We start from the raw sequence: 19,966 nt of genomic DNA, 5'->3' as shown, positions 1-19,966 counted from the left end.
TAACAGTCGAGTAGCATGTGTAGTATGTGTGTCAAATTCTGCTGATATATATTGCTGATATCAGGTTATTTTCTTTCTCAGGTACATGGCTCACCCGCGGAATCCCACTTACTGCACAGCTGAGGATGAGGAGATGCACCAGAGCCTGGTGCGGGATTATGCAATACTCTTTTCCCGCACCAGCCAGAATCAGCAGGAGAGGGCTGCACTATGGGAAGACCTGGTCCGTCGGGTAAATGACATAGGCACGCATAATAGGACATATGAGCAGGTACGACATCACTGCAGTGATTTAATCAGACATGTCCGTCAGCGCGGCCAGATATCCACAGGCAACAGGTCGCCACAGGTGGTGGGGTGGCTACACATCCCCCACTCACCAGACTGGAGGGACTACTCATGAGTGTAGTGACTCCAGTCCGCCAGCAACAACAACAGCAGCAGACATGCATTATGATGGAGGCTGGAGCCACGCAGCAGCAAGACAGTGAACGTGCAGGTAATATGCCATATGTATAGTTGACTGTTGTGTACACTGGTAGTTAATGCATGTGTGAGGTGTGTCCTTGGTTTGTAGCTGTCACCATAGTATTTAATGTGCAAGTGTGATATCCTCAATATTAGCAGCTGACCTGTGAAAGGCGACTGTTGTACTACTGACCTGTATCATACTCAGTAACAATGGCACAGTTGTGCCCACTGACATTAGTTTCTTCACATCTGTAGGTCCCTCTGGTATAACAGCAATGCAGCCTATCCATGCTGGTGAGTGTGTATTAACAATTCCTGTAATAGTCTTGATAGTAATAGTAATATCTGGCTCACTTAGTAGTGCTCTTTGTATGCATGTAGGTGTGTCTGTGTGTGTGTGTGTTGATATCACGCATACTGAGTACTGTACAATTGTGTGAAACTGTGTGCATGTGTGCACCTGTGCATGTGTGCATGTGCGCATATGTGCATGTGTGCACCTGTGCATATGTGCATGTGTGCACCTGTGCATGTGTGCATGTGTGCACCTGTGCATGTGTGCATGTGTGCATGTGTGCATCACTGGTAATGTGTAGTCGTAAACTGTGTTTCCTGTTTCCCTCCCACAAGTTCTGATGCTGCTCTGGTGTCATGTAGCAGGGAACCTGAATCAGGTGCCATGGGTACTTATAATGATGACATCTGTGTAATGGCACAGGAAGGTATACCAGGGTCCGCCATTGGTCAGCCGATTGACAGTACACAGCTGTTGACCTCATCAATGCGCACAGTTATCCTGCCAATACACCCTTTATCACCAGTGTCCCTAGGTGATGGACAGCTTACAGTGGACATTGACCAGGGTAATGTGATATCTGTGGCACATGCCTCCCCACACAGCAGCCATGGGCATGGCCCAGAGATGGTACCACACAGACAGATGTCCAGGGGTTCTCGTGGGAGCATCCGTGGGCGTACTGCCCCTGTCAGATGTGCCCACAGAGGTCTTACAACCTCAGCTATGTTTCTGGCTGTCATGCAGGCACAGTCACGTATGGAACGGTACACCAGACAGGGTCTGAGGGAGCTGACAGCATGTTGCACAGCCATGACTGACAGTATGCGTGACATTGCGGCTGCCATCCGTGATTTCACCGATGTCATAGACAGACGTTGTGGGGACATATTAGACCGGTTCCACAACTACATGTCTATGAGCCAGGGCGATGGTGGGCGGTTGAGGCGTCGACGTGGCCATATGCCAGCAACAGCAGCAGCTGGCAGTCGTCGCAGATGACAACAGGGCCGCGGCCACCTCCATAGTGCCAGCAGCAGCCCCAGCAATGCTGGGTCTGTGCTGTCATCAGACCACCCCAGGAGACCACGTGCACATGGCTCTGGCCAGGCCTGACAGGGATCTGTGTCCAATCAACGAACACCTGCTTCTGATGACAGTACCCAGTCTGGTTTGGTACCGGATATGGTCCGTAGCACCCCTGCAAGGCACAGGTATCGTGTCCATGGCCAGAGACACTGATCTGTATGACCTGGCAGGTACACTCTGTGGCTGTCCATAAACACCAGTATATGGCAGCCATGAGGTGGAACTGTGTGCATCCATACACACATGCAAGTTGACAACACCTAGGGCTACTGCATACACGCACACACTGCATCAACATTGCCCCACCTTCTACTGCTGTCCTCACCAACACACATACACATACATGTCAATCGATGGTATCGGTGGCTGACTCAGGCATACCAAGTTCACACCCTGTACATATGATGAAACTGTGCCACCTCCTGCAATCTGTAACAACTGTGCAGGTACAGGTTAACATATTGCTGATGCACAGGGTGACCACATAGATGTGTAGTAATAGTATCATGTTGTTAACAGTACTGTGTGCTGAATTAATTGTGGGTATATCACAGCATGCCTGATGCAGTAAGTGTGTGATTGTCATGTACTGTTGTCTACACCCATGGTAAGTACCATAGTGTATCATCTGTACATGTTGGCATACTGGTGGTAATGATGTCAACAGAAGGCTACATACATAGGTAGCACAGGGGATAAGGTAATGAATGTAGTAATACACAATGATGGACATGTAAACTGCAAGTGGCATGTTGCCCACACTGGACTCTGCAATGCGGATGTTTGAGGATGTTGATATGTGTGCAGTACACGACTGGTACAGGACACACAGGAGCACCCTAGCACTGCAAGCTCACATCTCATACCATGCTAGACAGCCCCAACACACAAAACTAACTGTCACAGGAGGAGAGTCCCCATATATGTCAGGGATACTGTGGTGGCAGGCCAGGTAGCATACATCCTACTAAGTATGGAACCACTGAGTGAAGGCTCAGTGTCTGTTATTTGACATGTGTATTACTGCAGGTATGAGCACATGGGTTTCCATCCAGTTATTGTATATCCTGACAGTACATGGTCTGTACACTTGTGTGCTGAGACTGGACCCTAGCCATCTGACCTGTATTTCCATGTACATGTGCATAGTGCCTGCATATTTGCAGTGTTACCTACTGGAAGTGGTACAGCTTGTTTGTTGTACAATGGACTACATGCAGCCCTGTTTACTGTAACTTTGTTTGCATGCATGTTTGCTTGCAATTACCCTGGAATACTGATCACACCTGCAATGCATAGTTATAGAGCTTCTGTGGACTCCTAGTGCCATCTGCTTAGCTTACTATATGTATGTCCATGTCTCACTTGACAGGATGTCACTGTTTGTCCTGTTCACATGTACATTGCCTGTGACACAGTGCATATGACTTACCTGGCATGTGTCCACGTGAGCAGTCCTATATGCTACTGCTAACTAATCACAGGCATTACACCTTCACATATTCATCTTCTGTTGAACTACCTGCTTCGCTAGGGACGGCCTGCACCTGTCACCCCTGGGCTTTCAGATATTGTCTACCCCCACAGTGCCTATGTTAGGCAAGGCTCAAATGACAAACCCACCTTCATAGGTATCACAAGGGATAAGAAACTAAGAGTAATGCTACCCAACGCCAGAAGTCTAAACCTCCAGATGCATGCACCCGAAACTCTCCTTGGCATGGAGAACATCGATATCTGTGCAGTAACAGATGCCTGGTTCAGGGCTACTGAGAGCACACCAGCTCTACCAGGTTTAACCTCATACCATGCTTTTCAGCTCCAAAACGTGGAATGAACCACAAATGAAGGGGGAGTATTGATATTCATCAAAGATACCCACACCTCCAGGTTGGTGGCAAAGCACCAAGCATCAGAGACTATCCACGTGCAACTAACAATGGGTGAGACTGCCTTCCAGGTTATAGCCTGCTACAGACCACCCTCCCACACCCAAAAACTGCACTCGGCCATCCTGTGAACAGTGGAAATATGAAGGTCTCTCCAAACACCATTATATTGTGCGACGTCAACTACCCAAACATGGACTGGGAGCATGACTCTAGCTCCAACACCCTAGGCCAAAGATTCCTAAAATATATGAGCTCAAATGCTATGGAACTACTTGTTAACACTCCCACAAGAAGGGGAAACATACTGGACCTGATCATCACCAACATGGGGACTCGATGCTCCAGACCAGAAGTGTATCCCTCACTGGTAAGATCGGACCATAAACTGATCTCACTGGATATACACATCCCGACCCCACCCCCTGCCCAGAACACCACAGTGAACAACTTCTCTAAAGCAAATTCACACTCCTCAAAACTGAGTTGGAAACCTTCAAAGCCCCCGGGCCTGTGGAAACTACAGACCAGACCGCAGGTTCCTCTATAAACGCATTCTATGGACGCCTTCAGGAATACGTGGATCATGTGATCCTGAATAAAACCAAGACCCAATCCTCCAAAGGCAGACGTCCTGTCTGGTGGACCCCAGCCATAAACAAACTACACAATAGAAGGAGGAAGCTACCAAATGATACAGCAAATTCACAAATAGGGAAGGCATCACTGATCAGTATTAGCAAATAACTACAGGTACTCATAAGATTGTCTAAGGCCAGCTTCGACAGAAATTGCACAGGACACTAAGGATAATCACAAGGCTTTCTTTAGTTATGTTAGGAACCTGGGTGGAAATTCCCAGATATGCTCAGAGGTAGTCCATAATGTCAATAGAAACACCAAACCCACAGACATTGCCAACATTCTAGCTGACAGGTTCAGTGCAACCTTCTCACCCCCCTCCACACTGAAAGGGCAAATATGTGTCCCAGCAGAGTGCTGCCCCCCTGACATCTCAGATGCTCAGGTAAGAGCCGCCCTCTCCAAAGCAATACACACTGCATCAATGGGACGAGACAGTGTCCCGGGCTGTGTCCTACATGACCACCAAGACGTGCTACTGCCAGACATAAACCTACTGCTCAATCCCAGCCTTACTACAGGATATGTGTCCAAAGTGTGGCGTACAGCAACAGTGGTCCCTCTACAGAAAGGTGGTGCCTCAACGGATCCTGGACACTATCACCCCATAAGCCACACTAGCTTGGTCTGCAGAGCTATGGAAAGGATCATCATGGACCACATAGATATAGATATTGCGGACCTACAGACACTGGTTCATACCCAGTTTGGCTTTGTTAAGGGCAGATCCTGCCTCTCAAACCTGGTTGATTTTTTTGAAACCGTCACCAAGGCCATTGACGAGGGGAAGGTGGTTCACACAGCCTACCTGGACCTCGCAAAAGCCTTCAAAACAATACCCCACTTGGGCATTCTAGAGAAGCTCACCAGCTTAAATATAAGCCCCTATGTCACTAGATGGATTGCACACTGGCTCAAGGACAGAACCCACATGGTTAGAATTGCTGGAGCCATGCCAGACTCCAAACCAGTTACGAGTTGTGTCCCACAAGGCTCAGTCCTGGGACCTCTCTTGTTTGGTATATATTTATCGGAGGTACAGGCCAACACGGAAGGACTGTGGCTGACCAAATATGCAGATGACTGAGAACTGGCCACCATAATCGACCCTCCAGCCGACACAAGCATCTTCCAAAGGGGCATCATAGAAACAGACAACTTGTGCTAGAGCCATGGCCTTCAGCTGAATGCAAGAGCGTGTATAGTCATCCCCTTTGGCAAAAACAAAGTGCCCACAAAGTACCACATAGGTGGTACTCCATTATGTACAGAAGAAGTAATTAGGGACCTGGGGACCCAAGTTGATAGCAATCTTTCATTTGACAACCACGTGGCCAAAGTGGTTAGATAGACATTGTATATAGCCCACCCCATCATGAAGGGATTCACATCTACATCAGGGGAGGACATCGTGCCTCTTTACTCATCCCTCATCAGGCCCATAATTGAGTACAATCCCCCTGTCGGGATGTACCTTACCAGACATCTGCAGCAACTGGAAAGACCCCACAAGTACCTCACTAAGAGGATCAAAGGGCTCAAACAGATGCCATATGCTGACCGGTTAAATAAACCCCAGCTCTACTCAGTGGCATACCGCCTATTCAGAGGTGATCTGTGCCTAATGTATAACACCATGTTGAACCCGGAATTAATGGGCATGCTGCACCTGAGAATATCCAAATCCCATCGGGATACACGCTTGAGAGACCTGAGCCTCAGCACTGAAATAAATAGGACATGCTGGAGGGACAGATTCATAACCCAGAGGCTCACTTCACTCTGGAATAAAATCCCAGTCCAGGTTAGGAAGAGTCCCTCATTGACTCTCTTCAAGAGGAATCTTGATGAGTGGATGGGACATTGTAGGTTTACCCGGTATCACTTCTGTGTCACTGTTAGACAGAGGCACAGTATACTAACCTCGGCAAAAGGGCATGGCAAGATATATTTACATTGGATGGCGACAGCCAAACACATTCTGGCTAGGTTCTTAAATGCCCTAGGGCAGATTGCCTAGTATGATGCTATGAACATATGAACCTATGTACCTTGTTCCCCATTAGCCCTATGTGCTGTTAATCACCATGGCAATCACAATACTATGGTAGCATGTTCAAAGGTCAGTTGTCAGTCACCTCTATGCTACAGTTGTGGAATATGTGGGTCATGTGGCAATGTCACAGCTGCCACATGTACACAGTCAACCCTCTCCCCTACACATGGACGTACAACACATGTATGCGATGGAACCACATAGCCTAACTGGGGACTAAGCACTATGAACCCAGTACTGGCATAACCTGTCAGGTGGCATGCAATACTACAGTGACTACAATTCCAGTCTGATGTAGACCTACACTGACAGCAATACAAGCACGTGAACACACTGGGCCATTCGTGGAGCCTTAGAATAGCATCCTGCCTGAGCGGCACTCACCTCTGCAGCTGGCACACAGGCATACGTTATGCCTAAACACATCACACAAATCCTGTGTGCCACTCACAGCCTGTATGGCTAGACAACACACCTGCCACAGTTGTGTTAGCTACCGTTATTGTCCGGCACAGTATGGTCATGCTCACCAGGCTGGACAAGCTGCAGGTCACAGTGATATGCCTGTGGGGCACTATGGTCCACCACATAACACAAGCATGCAGGTTGGTCAGAGGCATGGACACATATGACTCAGTCATTGTCCATGCCACATACCTCCTCCTGCTGTACTTGTAGGGTGCTGACATCATCAGTGTTTAGAAAGGGGAATGTGCATCCTGTAGTCTGTTCTCCTAGTTGCCAAAAGGGACATTTCCCTCACACACACTAACCCCCTCTCAGCCAAAAACACACACTTGCCATTTGCAGGATTCAAACCCCTATCTGACTATGTTATGACACTCGAGACGGACGCATTAGCAGAGTGTGCTATTTGCATTACTGGGAGGTTTCCCTTCTCTTGCTGTACTTATAGGGTGCTGACATCATCAGTGTTTAGAAAGGGGAATGTGCATCCTGTAGTCTGTTCTCCTAGTTGCCAAAAGGGACATTTCCCTCACACACACTTGCCATTTGCAGGATTCAAACCCCTATCTGACTATGTTATGACACTCGAGACGGACGCATTAGCAGAGTGTGCTATTTGCCTTACTTGGAGGTTTCCCTTCTCTTGCTGTACTTATAGGGTGCTGACATCATCAGTGTTTAGAAAGGGAAATGTGCATCCTGTAGTCTGTTCTCCTAGTTGCCAAAAGGGACATTTCCCTCACACACAATTGCACACACACTAACCCCCTTCAGCCAAACACACAAACTTGCCATTTGCAGGATTCAAACCCATACGTAACTATGTTATGACACTTGAGACGGACGCATTAGCAGAGCGCACTATTCGCATTACTGGGAGGTTTCTTTTCTCCTGCTGTACTTATAGGGTGCTGAGATCATTGGTGTTTAGAAAGGGGAATGTGCATCCTGTAGTGTGTTTTCCCAGTTGCCAAAAGGGACATTTCTCTCCCACAGACTTGTACACACACCAACCCCACTCACACACACACATACACTGAGCATTTGCAGGATTCAACCCCCTACCTAACTATGTTATGACACTTGAGACGGACGCATTAGCAGAGTGCACTATTCGCATTACTGGGAGGTTTCTTTTCTCCTGCTGTACTTATAGGGTGCTGACATCATCAGTGTTTAGACAGGGGAATGTGCATCCTGTGGGGAGGCAGACGCCAAGCACACTCTGGCTAAGCTGTCATTCCCTAGGGCAAACAGCCTAGTGTTGACCTCTACACCCATATGTTTAATTGTCAAATGCACATTATTTGTTGCTGATAGACTTCACGTCTTTATTGCCATAGCATTCCCTGTTTGTATGAACAACTTGTGCATCTGTGGAAGATGTTTGCATGTGGGAGGGATCCACTATATCACGTATGTCTCTGTAGTCATTTAACTGTGTGCACTGTGCAGACTGCTGTAATGTGGTTGGTTCCTGGAATAACACGTAAAAATACCAGATATGTGTGGCCAACTGCTAAACTGAGATTTGGCCTAAGTGTGTGAGCATGCCCAGTTCAGCCTTCCCATGGCATGTTGTCTGACATATGTCTCATTTATCAAAGTGTGTGAGCATGCCCAGTGTGAGCATTCCATATGTTGAACTCTGCAGCCCACCACATTTGTGGATGAGTGTGAACTTCAACAAATATCACCCGTTTATGGTTGTGTGTTGTCTGTCATGTTGTGTAGTTACTGTACAACTGCTTTGTGTGTGAACACAACAGGATTATACTGTGCCTGCAGTGTTTGCATGGGATACTTTGCATACAGTTGTCAACATCCTTTCACACTGACCTAACACTGTAGTACTGTATAGTGTACTGGTAGTACTTTGAATGTGGTGGACAGTATCCTGGGCTTTAGTGCTATCACTGCTTTACATTTCGATAGTGAGCACAACAGCCTGGTTAGGGGCTAGTTGTGTACATCTGACCATGTTGCATTCTGTTCAGATATGAACTACTTAAACCAGGCTTGTCCAACATTGGTAGTGTATTCCACAACATAGGTGTACATTTGCAAACACTAGCGATGTGCCGTAGTCCATGTCTAATGCTAGTTGGAGAGTGTGTTTGTCCTTCGACACACATTGTAAGTGGAGTTTGCCATGACATATGTCATGGTTAGTATACTGTGCCTCTGTCTACCTGTGACATGACAGTAATACCCAGGATAAAGCTACCATCTCCCATCCACTCATCAAGATTCCTATTGAGGAAAATCGATAAGTGACTCTATGGGTAGCCTGTACTGGGAGTTCACCCATGGGTGGGGGTGGCTTCTGTGTTATGGATCATGCAGTACAGCTTGTCCTATGTAAGTCAGTGCTGGGGTTTAGGTCTCATGTGCATAGCTCACTGCCATTCAGATTGTACAAGGTGCAGCATGTTTATTGATACCAGCAACACAGGCAACACATGGCATCTGTGCAAGCTCTTTGATACTCCTGGTGAGGTACTGTTGGGGACTTTACGGTTGATGGAGGTGTCTGCTGAGGTACATCCCACAGGGGCTATTGTAGTCAATTGTAACGATGATGAAGGATGACTGCAGAGCCACAATGACCTCCCCTTATCTAGATCTGACAACCTTCATGATTAGGTGGGTATATGGTATGTTTCTGTAAACACTACAGCACATGTTTGTCCAATGCAGGATATCTATCACCTTGTGTCCCCAGGTGTCTCATTACATGTTAACTACGTAATGGGTTAACACCTATGTGGTAATTGGTGGGCACTTACTGTATATCCACGGGGGTTGACTATACACTTTTCTGCAATTAGCTTGCTGACATGGCTATGGCACCAGTTGTCTGTTTCTATGTGGCCCTTTTGTGGGATGCTTGTGTCAGCTGGTGGATCATATATGGTGAGCAGTTTGTAGTCCTCTGCAAACATGGTCAGACACAGTCCTTCCATGTTTGCCTGTACCTATGGGACATATATACCAGACGAGGGAGATCCCAGGACCAAGCCTTGTGGGATGCCAGTTATATCTGGTTTGTAGTCTGACATGGCTGCAGCATGTCTGACCATGTCTGTTCTGTCCTTGGTCTGGTTTGCAAGCCCTCTACTGACATAAGGGTTTATATTTAAGCTGGTGAGCTTATCTATAATGAACACGTAGGGTATTGTATAGAAGCCTTTGCAAGGTCCAGCTATGCTGTGTGGACCACATTGCCCTCATCAATGACCTTAATGACTGTTTCAATTGAGTCAAACATGTTTAGGGGCAGGATCTGCACTTAAGAAAGCCACACTGGGTAGGGTCTGGTGTCAGTAGGTCCCCAATATCTTTATGTCTGCGGTACATGCTGATCCTTTCCATAGCTGTGCAGACCGAGCTTCTCAGGATTCTGGGGTGGTAGTTTTCAGTATCCATTTAGGCAACACCTTTGTTGAGAAGGACCACTGTTGTTGTATCACTGCTCTTTGGGTACATATCCTGTGGTAAGGCTGACATTGAGCAGTAATGTGATTTGGCATTCCATTCGTCTTGGAGTCCATGTTGGACTCAGCCCAGGACACCATCTCATACCATTGCTGCTGTGTGTTTTGCTTTGTAGATGCTGGCTGTTACCTCAGCATCTGCAATGTCAGGGGGCCAGCAGTCTGCTGGGATAGATATTCTGCATTCTGGGGGGGGGGGGGGTTGCACTGCACCTGTCAGGATGTATGTTGGCAATATGTGTGTGTGTTTGGTATGTTGTTTGTGATATTTGTGTGATTCAGAGCATATCTGTGAATTCCCAACACGGTTCCTACCATCAGTTGTGAAAGCCTTGGGATTATCCTTAGTGTCCTGTACAATTTGTATCTTCATAGGTTCATAGGTTCATACTAGGCTATCCACCCTAAGACATTGGTTAGCCTAGCCAGAGTGTGTGTGGCTTTTGCCACCCCTTGCTATGTGAATATTATGGCCATTTATGATTTGCTTTGCTGTGCCTGGACATGAGACAGTGAAGACCCCCAGTGTAACTCTACAATCATCCATCCACTTGGCAAGATTCCTGTTGAAGAGTGTCAGTGAGGGGCTTTGCCTAACATAGTGGGATTCTGGTCCAGGGTGTGGGGAGCCTCTGGATTATGTATCTGTCCCTCCAGCACATCCTATTTCATTATTTGTTGAGGTTGACATCTCTCACTCTCACAGCTCTGATGGCTTTGAGTTTTCTGCGGTGGAGCATGTCCAATACTCCTGCGTTGGGCATGGCCTTGTACAAAAGGCATGCAATGCCTCTGTGTAGGCAGTATGTGACTGCATTCAGCTGGGGTGTCTACAGCCAGGCAGCATATGACATATATTTGAGACCCTTTATCCTCTTGGTGAGGTATTTTTGAGGTCTTTCTAACTGCTGCAGGTGTCAGGTAAGGTACATCCCATATGAGGCATTGTACTAGATTATGGGTGTGATAAGAGAACAGTATAGGGGCACAATGACCTCTGTTGACGTAGATGTGAATCTTTTCATGATACGGTGTCCAATGTAGACAGTCTTCCTAGCCACATTGGTAATGTGAGTGTCACATAACAGGTTACTGTCCACTTGTGTCCCTAGGTCCCTGATTACTCCTTCCATACATAATGGTTTACCACCTATGTGGTAATTTGTGGTACCTTGTTTGGTATTTGGTGGGACATTCATACTGTCCAGTGTCTTCAGGACGGCTGGGTGGGGTTCCTGTGTGTGAGAGTGTGGTCTGTAGCATGCTACAGACTGTACAGCAGTCTTGCATACAGTTAGTTGCACATGGATGGACTCCAGTGCCTTGTGCATTGTCAGTTACCTGGACGTATGGGTGTCTGTGCTGAATATGGATACTTACCCTCCTTTTATGTTTTGTTCCAGGTTTTGGGGCCATGACACATGATATGTGGTATAACCTGGTAGTGCTGGTGTGCTGTCAGGAGGCTTGCAGCAGGTTTCTGTCACTGCACAGACATCGATGTTCTCCATACTGGGGATGGCCTTGGGAGCATGCATATTGGGGTTTACAAATTTGGCATTGGTCAGCATTACCCTTATGTTTTTTTACACTTATGTTTTCTAGGGCGGTGGTTTAGTCTTTTCAGCCTTGCCTACAGAAGGCTCTACGGAGGTGGCAAAGGCCTTATCCAATATCCAGATGCCCAGGGGTAACAGGTGCAAGCCATCCCAGGAACAGCTGCGTGGCTTGTCAAGCATGACATCCCAAGCAGACAGACACTGGATCCCCTTGGAATGACACCAGTAAGTGTGCCACTTGCTATGACTGATCATTCCGTGTTTGTACTGTGGCATTATTCTTGGTAAGGGTAGAATGCTGCAAACGGTGAGTGTCATACCGGCCTGGACTACATAATTAGAGAGCTCATCTATGTCTCTTTTCATGTAGTCTAGGGAGGTACATCTCAGGTCATTCACACCAGCATGGACTATGACTGCGTCATATTTATACTTGCTTTGGAGTGACCTGCATACTTCTATGTGGCGTATTGTGGCAGCCTACAGGCAGCTTACTGTACCCTTTCCCTTGTTCAGTCTGGTGTGCGGGACAGCAGTTTGTCTGACTATGGAGTCATCTATTACAACTGTATCAGGCATGTTGTTTCTCCTTCTGGCCTGTGACTGTTTGGCACACCAGCTTTGTGTACTATGTGTTGCATGTGCTATGTTTGGAGGTTGCTTGATTGGGTGTCTGCTTTAGAGGCCTCTGTTGGTGTGCTGTGTTTGTAATTTGTGCCTCCGGGAATGTTTTTCTGTGTTTATGTCTTTGGTTTGCAGTTGTGATAGGTCTATGTGGGACTGTGTTTGTGGTGTGTGTGGTTACCTTCTCCTCCTGACTAGTTTTGGGAGTACTAAGTTGAGGGAGCTCAGCCTCCAGTTTGGATAGATGGTTGCATCTCTCACATATATTTGTATTTCTTGGGTGGAGTTGGCGTTGTCTGTGTACTTGGGGCAGGTGTAACATTGCCTCAGGATTCACAGATTCAACTTGTTGTGGCTGGCCTTAGTGGATTGTATGTGTGGACATATTTTATTGCCATACTACTGATCAGTGATTACTTCATTGTTTATGTTTGCTCTATCATGTAGTAGCTTCCTCATTCTCTTGCATGGTTTGGTTAGGGCTGGTGTCCACCATGCCAGATGCCTGCGTGTATGGCATTGTGTCTTGTTTTAATTTAGGATTGTATAATCCAAGCATTCCTGGCAGTGTTCATGGAATGGCTGTATTACAGGTTCTGAGGTGTGGCCCATATTTTGCACCTGTACAGGACCTTTAATGGATTCCACATCAGTTTGGAGGAGTGCAAATATTGCTTTACACATGTTTTCCACTGTGATTTTCTGGCCAGGGACTGTGGTCAGGATTTGTATATCCAGTGTGATTACTCTATGGTCTGGTTTTACCAGTGAGCAATACACTTCTCGTCTTGCCATCCAGTACCCATGTTGCTGATTATCACATCCTGTATGCTTACCCCTCTTGTGGGAGTGGTACGTTGTTCCTGGGCACTTTGGTTTATGGATTCTATGAACTTTTGTCCTACACTGTTGGAGCTAGTATAATGCTCCCAGTCTATGTCTGGGTAATTTCAGTCACCCAATATAATGTGGTTTGGAGGACTTGATATATTCATGTATTCCAGCATAGGCCAGGTGCAGTTCCTGGTGTTGAGACAGTAGTCTGTAGCAGGCTATACACTGGGGGGCAGTTTTAGCCACTGTTACTTGACCATGGCTAGTCCATGCTGCTTCTTGTTGTGGTACCAACATGGGGGTGTGGTTATCCTTGACAATTCTTGCTAGTCACCCTCCTTTTGTAGCTTGTTCCATGTTTTGAGGCTGTACAGCACAGTATGAGGTGTAACCTGGTAGTGTTAGGGTGCTGTTGTGAGACTTGACTCAGCACAGATATCAGCATTCTCCATACTGGGTGAGTTTAGACTGCATGCATCTTGCTGTTTTGACTTATCCCTTATCTTATTCTTATCCCTTCTGATACCTATGGAGATAGGTTTGTGTTTTGAGCCTTACCTATTCAGGGCACACTGTGGGTAACAACAGCCTTTGCCAGTATCCATACGGCCTGCACTGATAGGTGCACGCCAGTCCTAGCAGGTGGAGCATCATGTCATGCTCAACATGTCATCCCAGGCTGGCACACATTGGATCCCCTTTGACTAACTGCGATACTTCAGTCAATTATTGCACTTGATCATCTCATTGTCATATTGTGGCATGATGCTTAGTGAGGGTAGGATGTTAGTCAGGGTCCTCAGGTGTGCATATATAGTACATGGTGTTACATTACTTAACACATGGCATTCATGCCTCAGGTGGTGTTGCAGGGCTGCCTCTGTCGGATGCACATATTACACTCCCTGTACATGTTTGTGAGCAGGTCATGTCATTTTAGGCATCCCTGTTATTATCTGAGTGAGTCAGAGGGGGTATTATTCCCAGGGTTCCTACTGAGCCAGTGTATGTGCTATGCGTTGCCTCTTTGCCAAGGCCAGGGCATACTGGGCACGCCTCTTTCTGCCTACTGGGGCAGGCTCAGGTTGTTCCTCCTCCGAGTCACGCTCTGCCTGTGATGGCCTTGGCAATGGTGAGGGGCTGTTTGGCCCGGCCCTATGCTGGTCCTGCTGCAGCTGTTTTCGCAAGATCATATTATGTAGCATAGCACATACCATGACAATTTGGGTACATGTAGTTGGTGTGTACTGCAAGGCTCCACCAGATGTGTCCAGACACCGGAATCGTGACATGAGCAGCCCAAACACACGCTCTATTACATTACGTGTTTGTGCGTGTGCCTCATTATGGTGTTCCTGTTAAGGTGTGTGTTTCTGATGGGTGTCATCAGCCATGGCTCCAGTGCATAACCTGCATCCCCCACTAGGTGTCCGTGCGGGATGTCCCCATTGGCAAATGTCTGGTACAGCTGCGTCAAATGCCAGATGTGGGAATCATGGTAGCTCCCAGGACAGCCAGCACACACATTCATTATTATGCCCTGGGCATCACACACGACCTGGCAGTTGATGGAGGGGAAGCCCTTGCGGTTGATGTATGCCCTACCCCGCTCACCGGCTGGTGCTTTGATGCGTATGTGCGTGCAGTCTATTGCACCCACTACCTCAGGGTATTCCGCTATTTGCTGGAAGAGAAGCATATTGCTGGCCAATACCTCACGGGCATTGGGGAAATATACATGATCACCGACATGTGCTGACATGGCATCCAGGAACTGGTGCAGTACCCTGGAGGCTGATGCCTGTGATATCCCCATCATATCACCAGTTGGTCTCTGGAAGGTACCTGTTGCTAGTATTCTTAGGCCAACACATACCTTGGTTTCCACTGGGATGGGTTCCCCTCTGTTGGTTCTGTGTGTGAGGCTTGGCCTGCACAGCTCCACTGTTTGCTGCAAGAGGGCTCTGTCCACTCTATAGCGCTCTACTATCTCTAGCTCATGTAACCCGTGGTAGGTGACCCTGAGCCTGTACACTTTTCTTTGTCTCCTCACTGTGGGTTGTCTGGCACCATCTGCATTGTCACCACCCTCAGCAAGTCGCCTATGTCTCATTATGACAGCTATGGCAGCCCCTAACATTTCTGCCCTGAGTGAAGTTTTTTCAGTTTTCACTTCTAATAACTTACTCCTGTCTTGCAGTGTCTCTTGAGAGAAACATCCTGCACTGCTGTTTGCAGATTTTTAAGTGTTGGGCTGAGCGACTCTTCTGCCTGTGTAATTGCCTGCTTCTAATTGTTTTCACCTGCTAGCTCCAGCAGTATTCCCTGCTAGCTTCCTACTAATTATGTTGCTTCCTTTTTCCTTTCTGTTTCCTCAGGGGGGAGCAGCGTGTATACCAGCAGAAACATGCTCACAGTGGCTTACACTTGCGCACACATGCTTACACGGTTCAGAATCTGCTTATTCGGGTTAAAACGCGCGCACACCCATGCAAACAGTGTTAAACAGCTACCAACAGGCTCCCACATGCTCAGTCTGCCTTACACGCGCGGACACTGTCTTACTCGCGCTTCATGGCGTGCACACTTGCGCATGTACGCCCAGCAAGAAACTTTGGTGTAGGCAACAGTGTACACCTTGCATGTCTTGACTTTCTCATGCTTATCTAGTGGCACACCTCTTTCCATGATATCTGTCTGACATCTGTCATGTAACTCTGACCTCCAATGAACTGCATTTCTTTCTACCATTCCCCCCTGTGATGTCACCTATCTCCTACTCTGTTCCTCCCCCTTCTGTAACTCTTACACTACTCAGACTGTGCTCATTTGCTATGTGACAGTGGAATTCAGTAGTTACATCTCTTAGACTCAGCTTCCCCCCTTAGCAACCACTACACGGTGACCATGTTGGTTTTGGTCTGCTGGTCCCTGCATTGAAATTCCATGTATTGCATAAAACCCACATTTGTGGGTTTATAACCTTCGTTTTTATGTTTTATACAGCACAGCCCATTTGCGCGGGGCTGCGCTGGGTTTAAACATCGGCGATCGCCGAAAAAAAAAAATTATATTTTTAATATATTTGCATCAGGTTACCTTGCCAATGGCCACATATTTGGCCATTGGCATGCTGCCTGACACATATGCACCCTTTATTTGCAGCTGACATGGCTCCATTGCGGTTTTTGCAGAAACGTACTCAGTTGTAAACTGAGTACATTTCTGCAGCTAAAACGGTTCTTACACGGGCTGCTCTGGGCTTCCTGGATCGCTAATCATCCTCATTTGCATGCTATTCGGCTGCAAGTGAGGTGATTAGCTTATCCACACCCACTACGTGTAAGAGACGTTTTAGCTTGTCTCTTGCACGGACTTTGGGCTGTTCCTGGATCGCGAAGGCTGCATGGAGTCTTACACTACTCTCCGTGCAAGCCTTCGTGAATCCTGCCCAATATTAATTTGTTGAACCTAGTAGTGTACAAATCTGCCAAGAATTTGAGTTAGAATTAAAAAAAAAAAGGAGTTACAAAGTAATTGTTACCTAAATTATAGTAGTATGCATACAAAGAGCCTTAAAAGTAATATAGTAAAAGGGCAATTGTTGAGATTAAGTGAGTTAAGAGAAGATACATATTTTTTTAATGTGGAATGTGAGTTAATAGAAAAAACATTTTATGAAAGGGGATGTCCAGGTTTAGTGAATGGGATTAAAGAATAAGGTTAAAGATGCAAGAGAAGTGGGTATTTTAAGTAATAAAAAACTAGTTTCAGATGGGAAAAAAACTAGGGACTGTGCATTAGCATGTGCATTGCAGAATTCAGTTGATGAAGCTGGTATTAAACAGATAGTAGAAAATAATTGGAAGTTTCTTACCAATTTTACGGATTTAAAAAAAGGCATTATACAAAAGCATAGTTTATAAATAAATAAAGATTATTTTAAATGTTTTATATATATATATATATATATATATATATGTGTGTGTGTGTGTGTGTGTGTGTACACATATAGTATTGAAGTGGAATATTTTTATTTGAAACTGTTGGTGCTTTTTATTTATTTATTTTTATTTATTTTTATTTTACCATGGCAGAGTTAGCCACCTGGTGGTATAAACCCTGGCTTGAGATGATTGTCACTGTTGTAGTGATACCCTGACCCCATGTGTGAAATGGGAAAAAGGGGTTGAGGATGGATGGTGCTTTTTATTTGTTTTCATTGTGGTTCAGTTTATGTTGTTTGTGAGGCTTTTTGTGAATTTTTTCCACTTTAGAAACTAATTATATACTGTAATTTACATTATGCTTTGTTATTACTTAGATGTCTGTATTTATTGTTTGTGAAATATTTTTCATTTCACCTGGGATGAGACTGAAATTGGGCAATGTTGATTAGGGCAGTACAATGGTAAACAAATATAAATAAGTAAATAAATAAATGAATAAATTTATGGCTTGTACAAGTCTTCCAAAGTCATTCAGTTAGACTGATTTCATCTGTTATGTATATTTCTTATTGCATTGTTTTCACAAGTGTTGTACATGTACAGAGGGCTGCATGTCATATGAAAGGTTTTGCTGCATACTGTCTTAACTAGGTAATACATTAAGTATTCCATTTTTGTGTGAAATGTTTTATGAGGTTTAATTTCTTTGATAAGATATAGCTGTGTTCATTTTTTAAGGTATAAGTCTATTATTAGTAATGATTTAGTTATTTTAGTGTATTTCATTCATTTGTGAGTCATTGAGTATTAACAGTTTAGAATTTAGTAGTTTATTCCTGGTTTCCTTTTTTTTGGAATTATACTCATTCTTTTATTTTACAATTTCCATGTGGGGAAATAGGAGCCAGTCTTAGAGTCCCAGTACTAATTTGGCACAAGGCAGAGAAAGTAATTCTGAGTGGGGCTCCAGTGCATCACAGAACACATAAATATACAGTAACTCACATGAGACCTGTACACCTACAGGCAGTTTGAAAGATTAATTCACATCTCTGGGATGTGGGTGGGGGGCATGGTGGGCTGATAAAAAGCTATGTGGGTACAGAGTGGATCTGCAGACCAAACACAGAAGGCATCTCAGACAAGAACTGAACCAGAGAACCAGATGCAGGTAGACAGGTATACTAACTACTATACCACTATGCTGCTCTTTTTGAATGGATTTACACTGTCACTGCTTTGTGGAAAACATAATAAAAGTTGAGTTTTTAATTTGGCTTTGTGATGTTCATTTAATCTAGTCTGCATTCATCTCCCTTTTCTTTCTCTCTAACAGAAGGATATTGTTTACAGTCTGCCGACACTTTCTACCTCACTGGAGACGATCAGGGTACTGGGAACCAAGCAAACCCCAAATCTAATCTTGAGTAACTTGGATGGTTCATCACTTAGTAAGGAAGTCATCAAACACATTGTGCATTACCTGGGACCACACCTGGAACATATATCACTTTGTTCAAGTAGTATTACAGAATCTGCCTTCCTGTCTCTTATATCTTACTGCCACAGTCTGCAGAAATTAGACCTTAGTGGGTGCAACAGTTTGTTTATGTCTGGCACCTTGTTGGAAAAGCCCAAAGATACTTTTAGAACAAGAAAAGCTTTGCTGAACCTGCAAGAACTCAATTTGTCCAACTTGCGCTATTTATCTGACCGGACCTTTAACAGACTGACTGGATGTTCTCCCATGCTTAAGGAGCTGTCCCTTGCTGGTTGCCTTGTGACTTTTGAGTTTGACCCATATCATGGATCAGTCATTTCTGATTCATCTGCAGTGCTTTCCTTGCGAAACCTGATAAAGTTCCTTAAGGAGAGGGCGGTAAGCTTGAAAGCTCTGGATCTGAGTCGCACTGGGATTACAAGTGAGGCACTGAAGTCTGTAGCTCAGGTGAATGGACTCTGCTTAGAGAAGTTAGTGCTTCAGAACTGTAAAGAGATCTCAGATGATGCCATTGGCATTTTGTGTAAGTCTCAGCCTGGTCTGATCAATCTTGACCTCAGTGGCTGTTCTGAACTAACAGGCAAGTCTGTAGTTGCTATATCTGCAAACCTACAGGAGCTGAGGCATCTTAAGCTGGGAAGGCTGCGGCGTTTAACTGATGATGTTCTGGCAGGACTAGCTGAACTGAAGGAGCTGCAGAGTTTGGATGTGTCTGACTGCCACCAAATATGTGGAAGTGAACTTGTGAAATGTTTCTCCTTTTCAGAGTCCAAGATGGTACATCTTAGTTTCAGTGGTTGCTCTCTTCTCAAGGTAGGTTTAAAAGACGCTTTAAGCAGAATTACACAACATAACTTTATTGTCTTTGTAAAGGTCATAAAAGGGACAGTAATATTTCACTATATCTTCTTTGGCCCATCAGAAGCACAGGGCACATATCTTGTTCACTGCTCTCCACACTTACAGTGAAAGCTAATAGATACTCAGAAAAATAACTTGTCTTCAGTGAAGTATTCACCATGTCAGTAGTTCAGATTTTTTAATTAAACCTGGCATACTGAAGATGTTTTTGGCTTTTCTAATTATGTAAG

The 19,966-nt window shown here is 45.5% G+C and overlaps 1 protein-coding gene across 2 annotated transcripts in view; it reads left to right on the top strand.

Annotated features, from left to right (window-relative positions):
• Positions 1–19,966, top strand: part of LRRC29 (leucine rich repeat containing 29) — a 643,308-nt gene that overhangs the window by 241,395 nt on the left and 381,947 nt on the right. For both annotated transcript variants that reach the window (XM_044081426.1, XM_044081427.1), the window contains exon 3: positions 18,711–19,688. In XM_044081426.1, the coding sequence (XP_043937361.1) occupies positions 18,711–19,688 (978 nt within the window). The remainder of the gene's footprint in view (positions 1–18,710; positions 19,689–19,966) is intronic.

This window comes from Protopterus annectens, chromosome 8.part0 (assembly GCF_019279795.1).
Source record: "Protopterus annectens isolate FY-2018-M chromosome 8.part0, PAN1.0, whole genome shotgun sequence".
Classification (NCBI taxonomy): domain Eukaryota; kingdom Metazoa; phylum Chordata; order Ceratodontiformes; family Protopteridae; genus Protopterus; species Protopterus annectens.
This window is presented reverse-complemented; position numbering and strand designations above follow the sequence as displayed.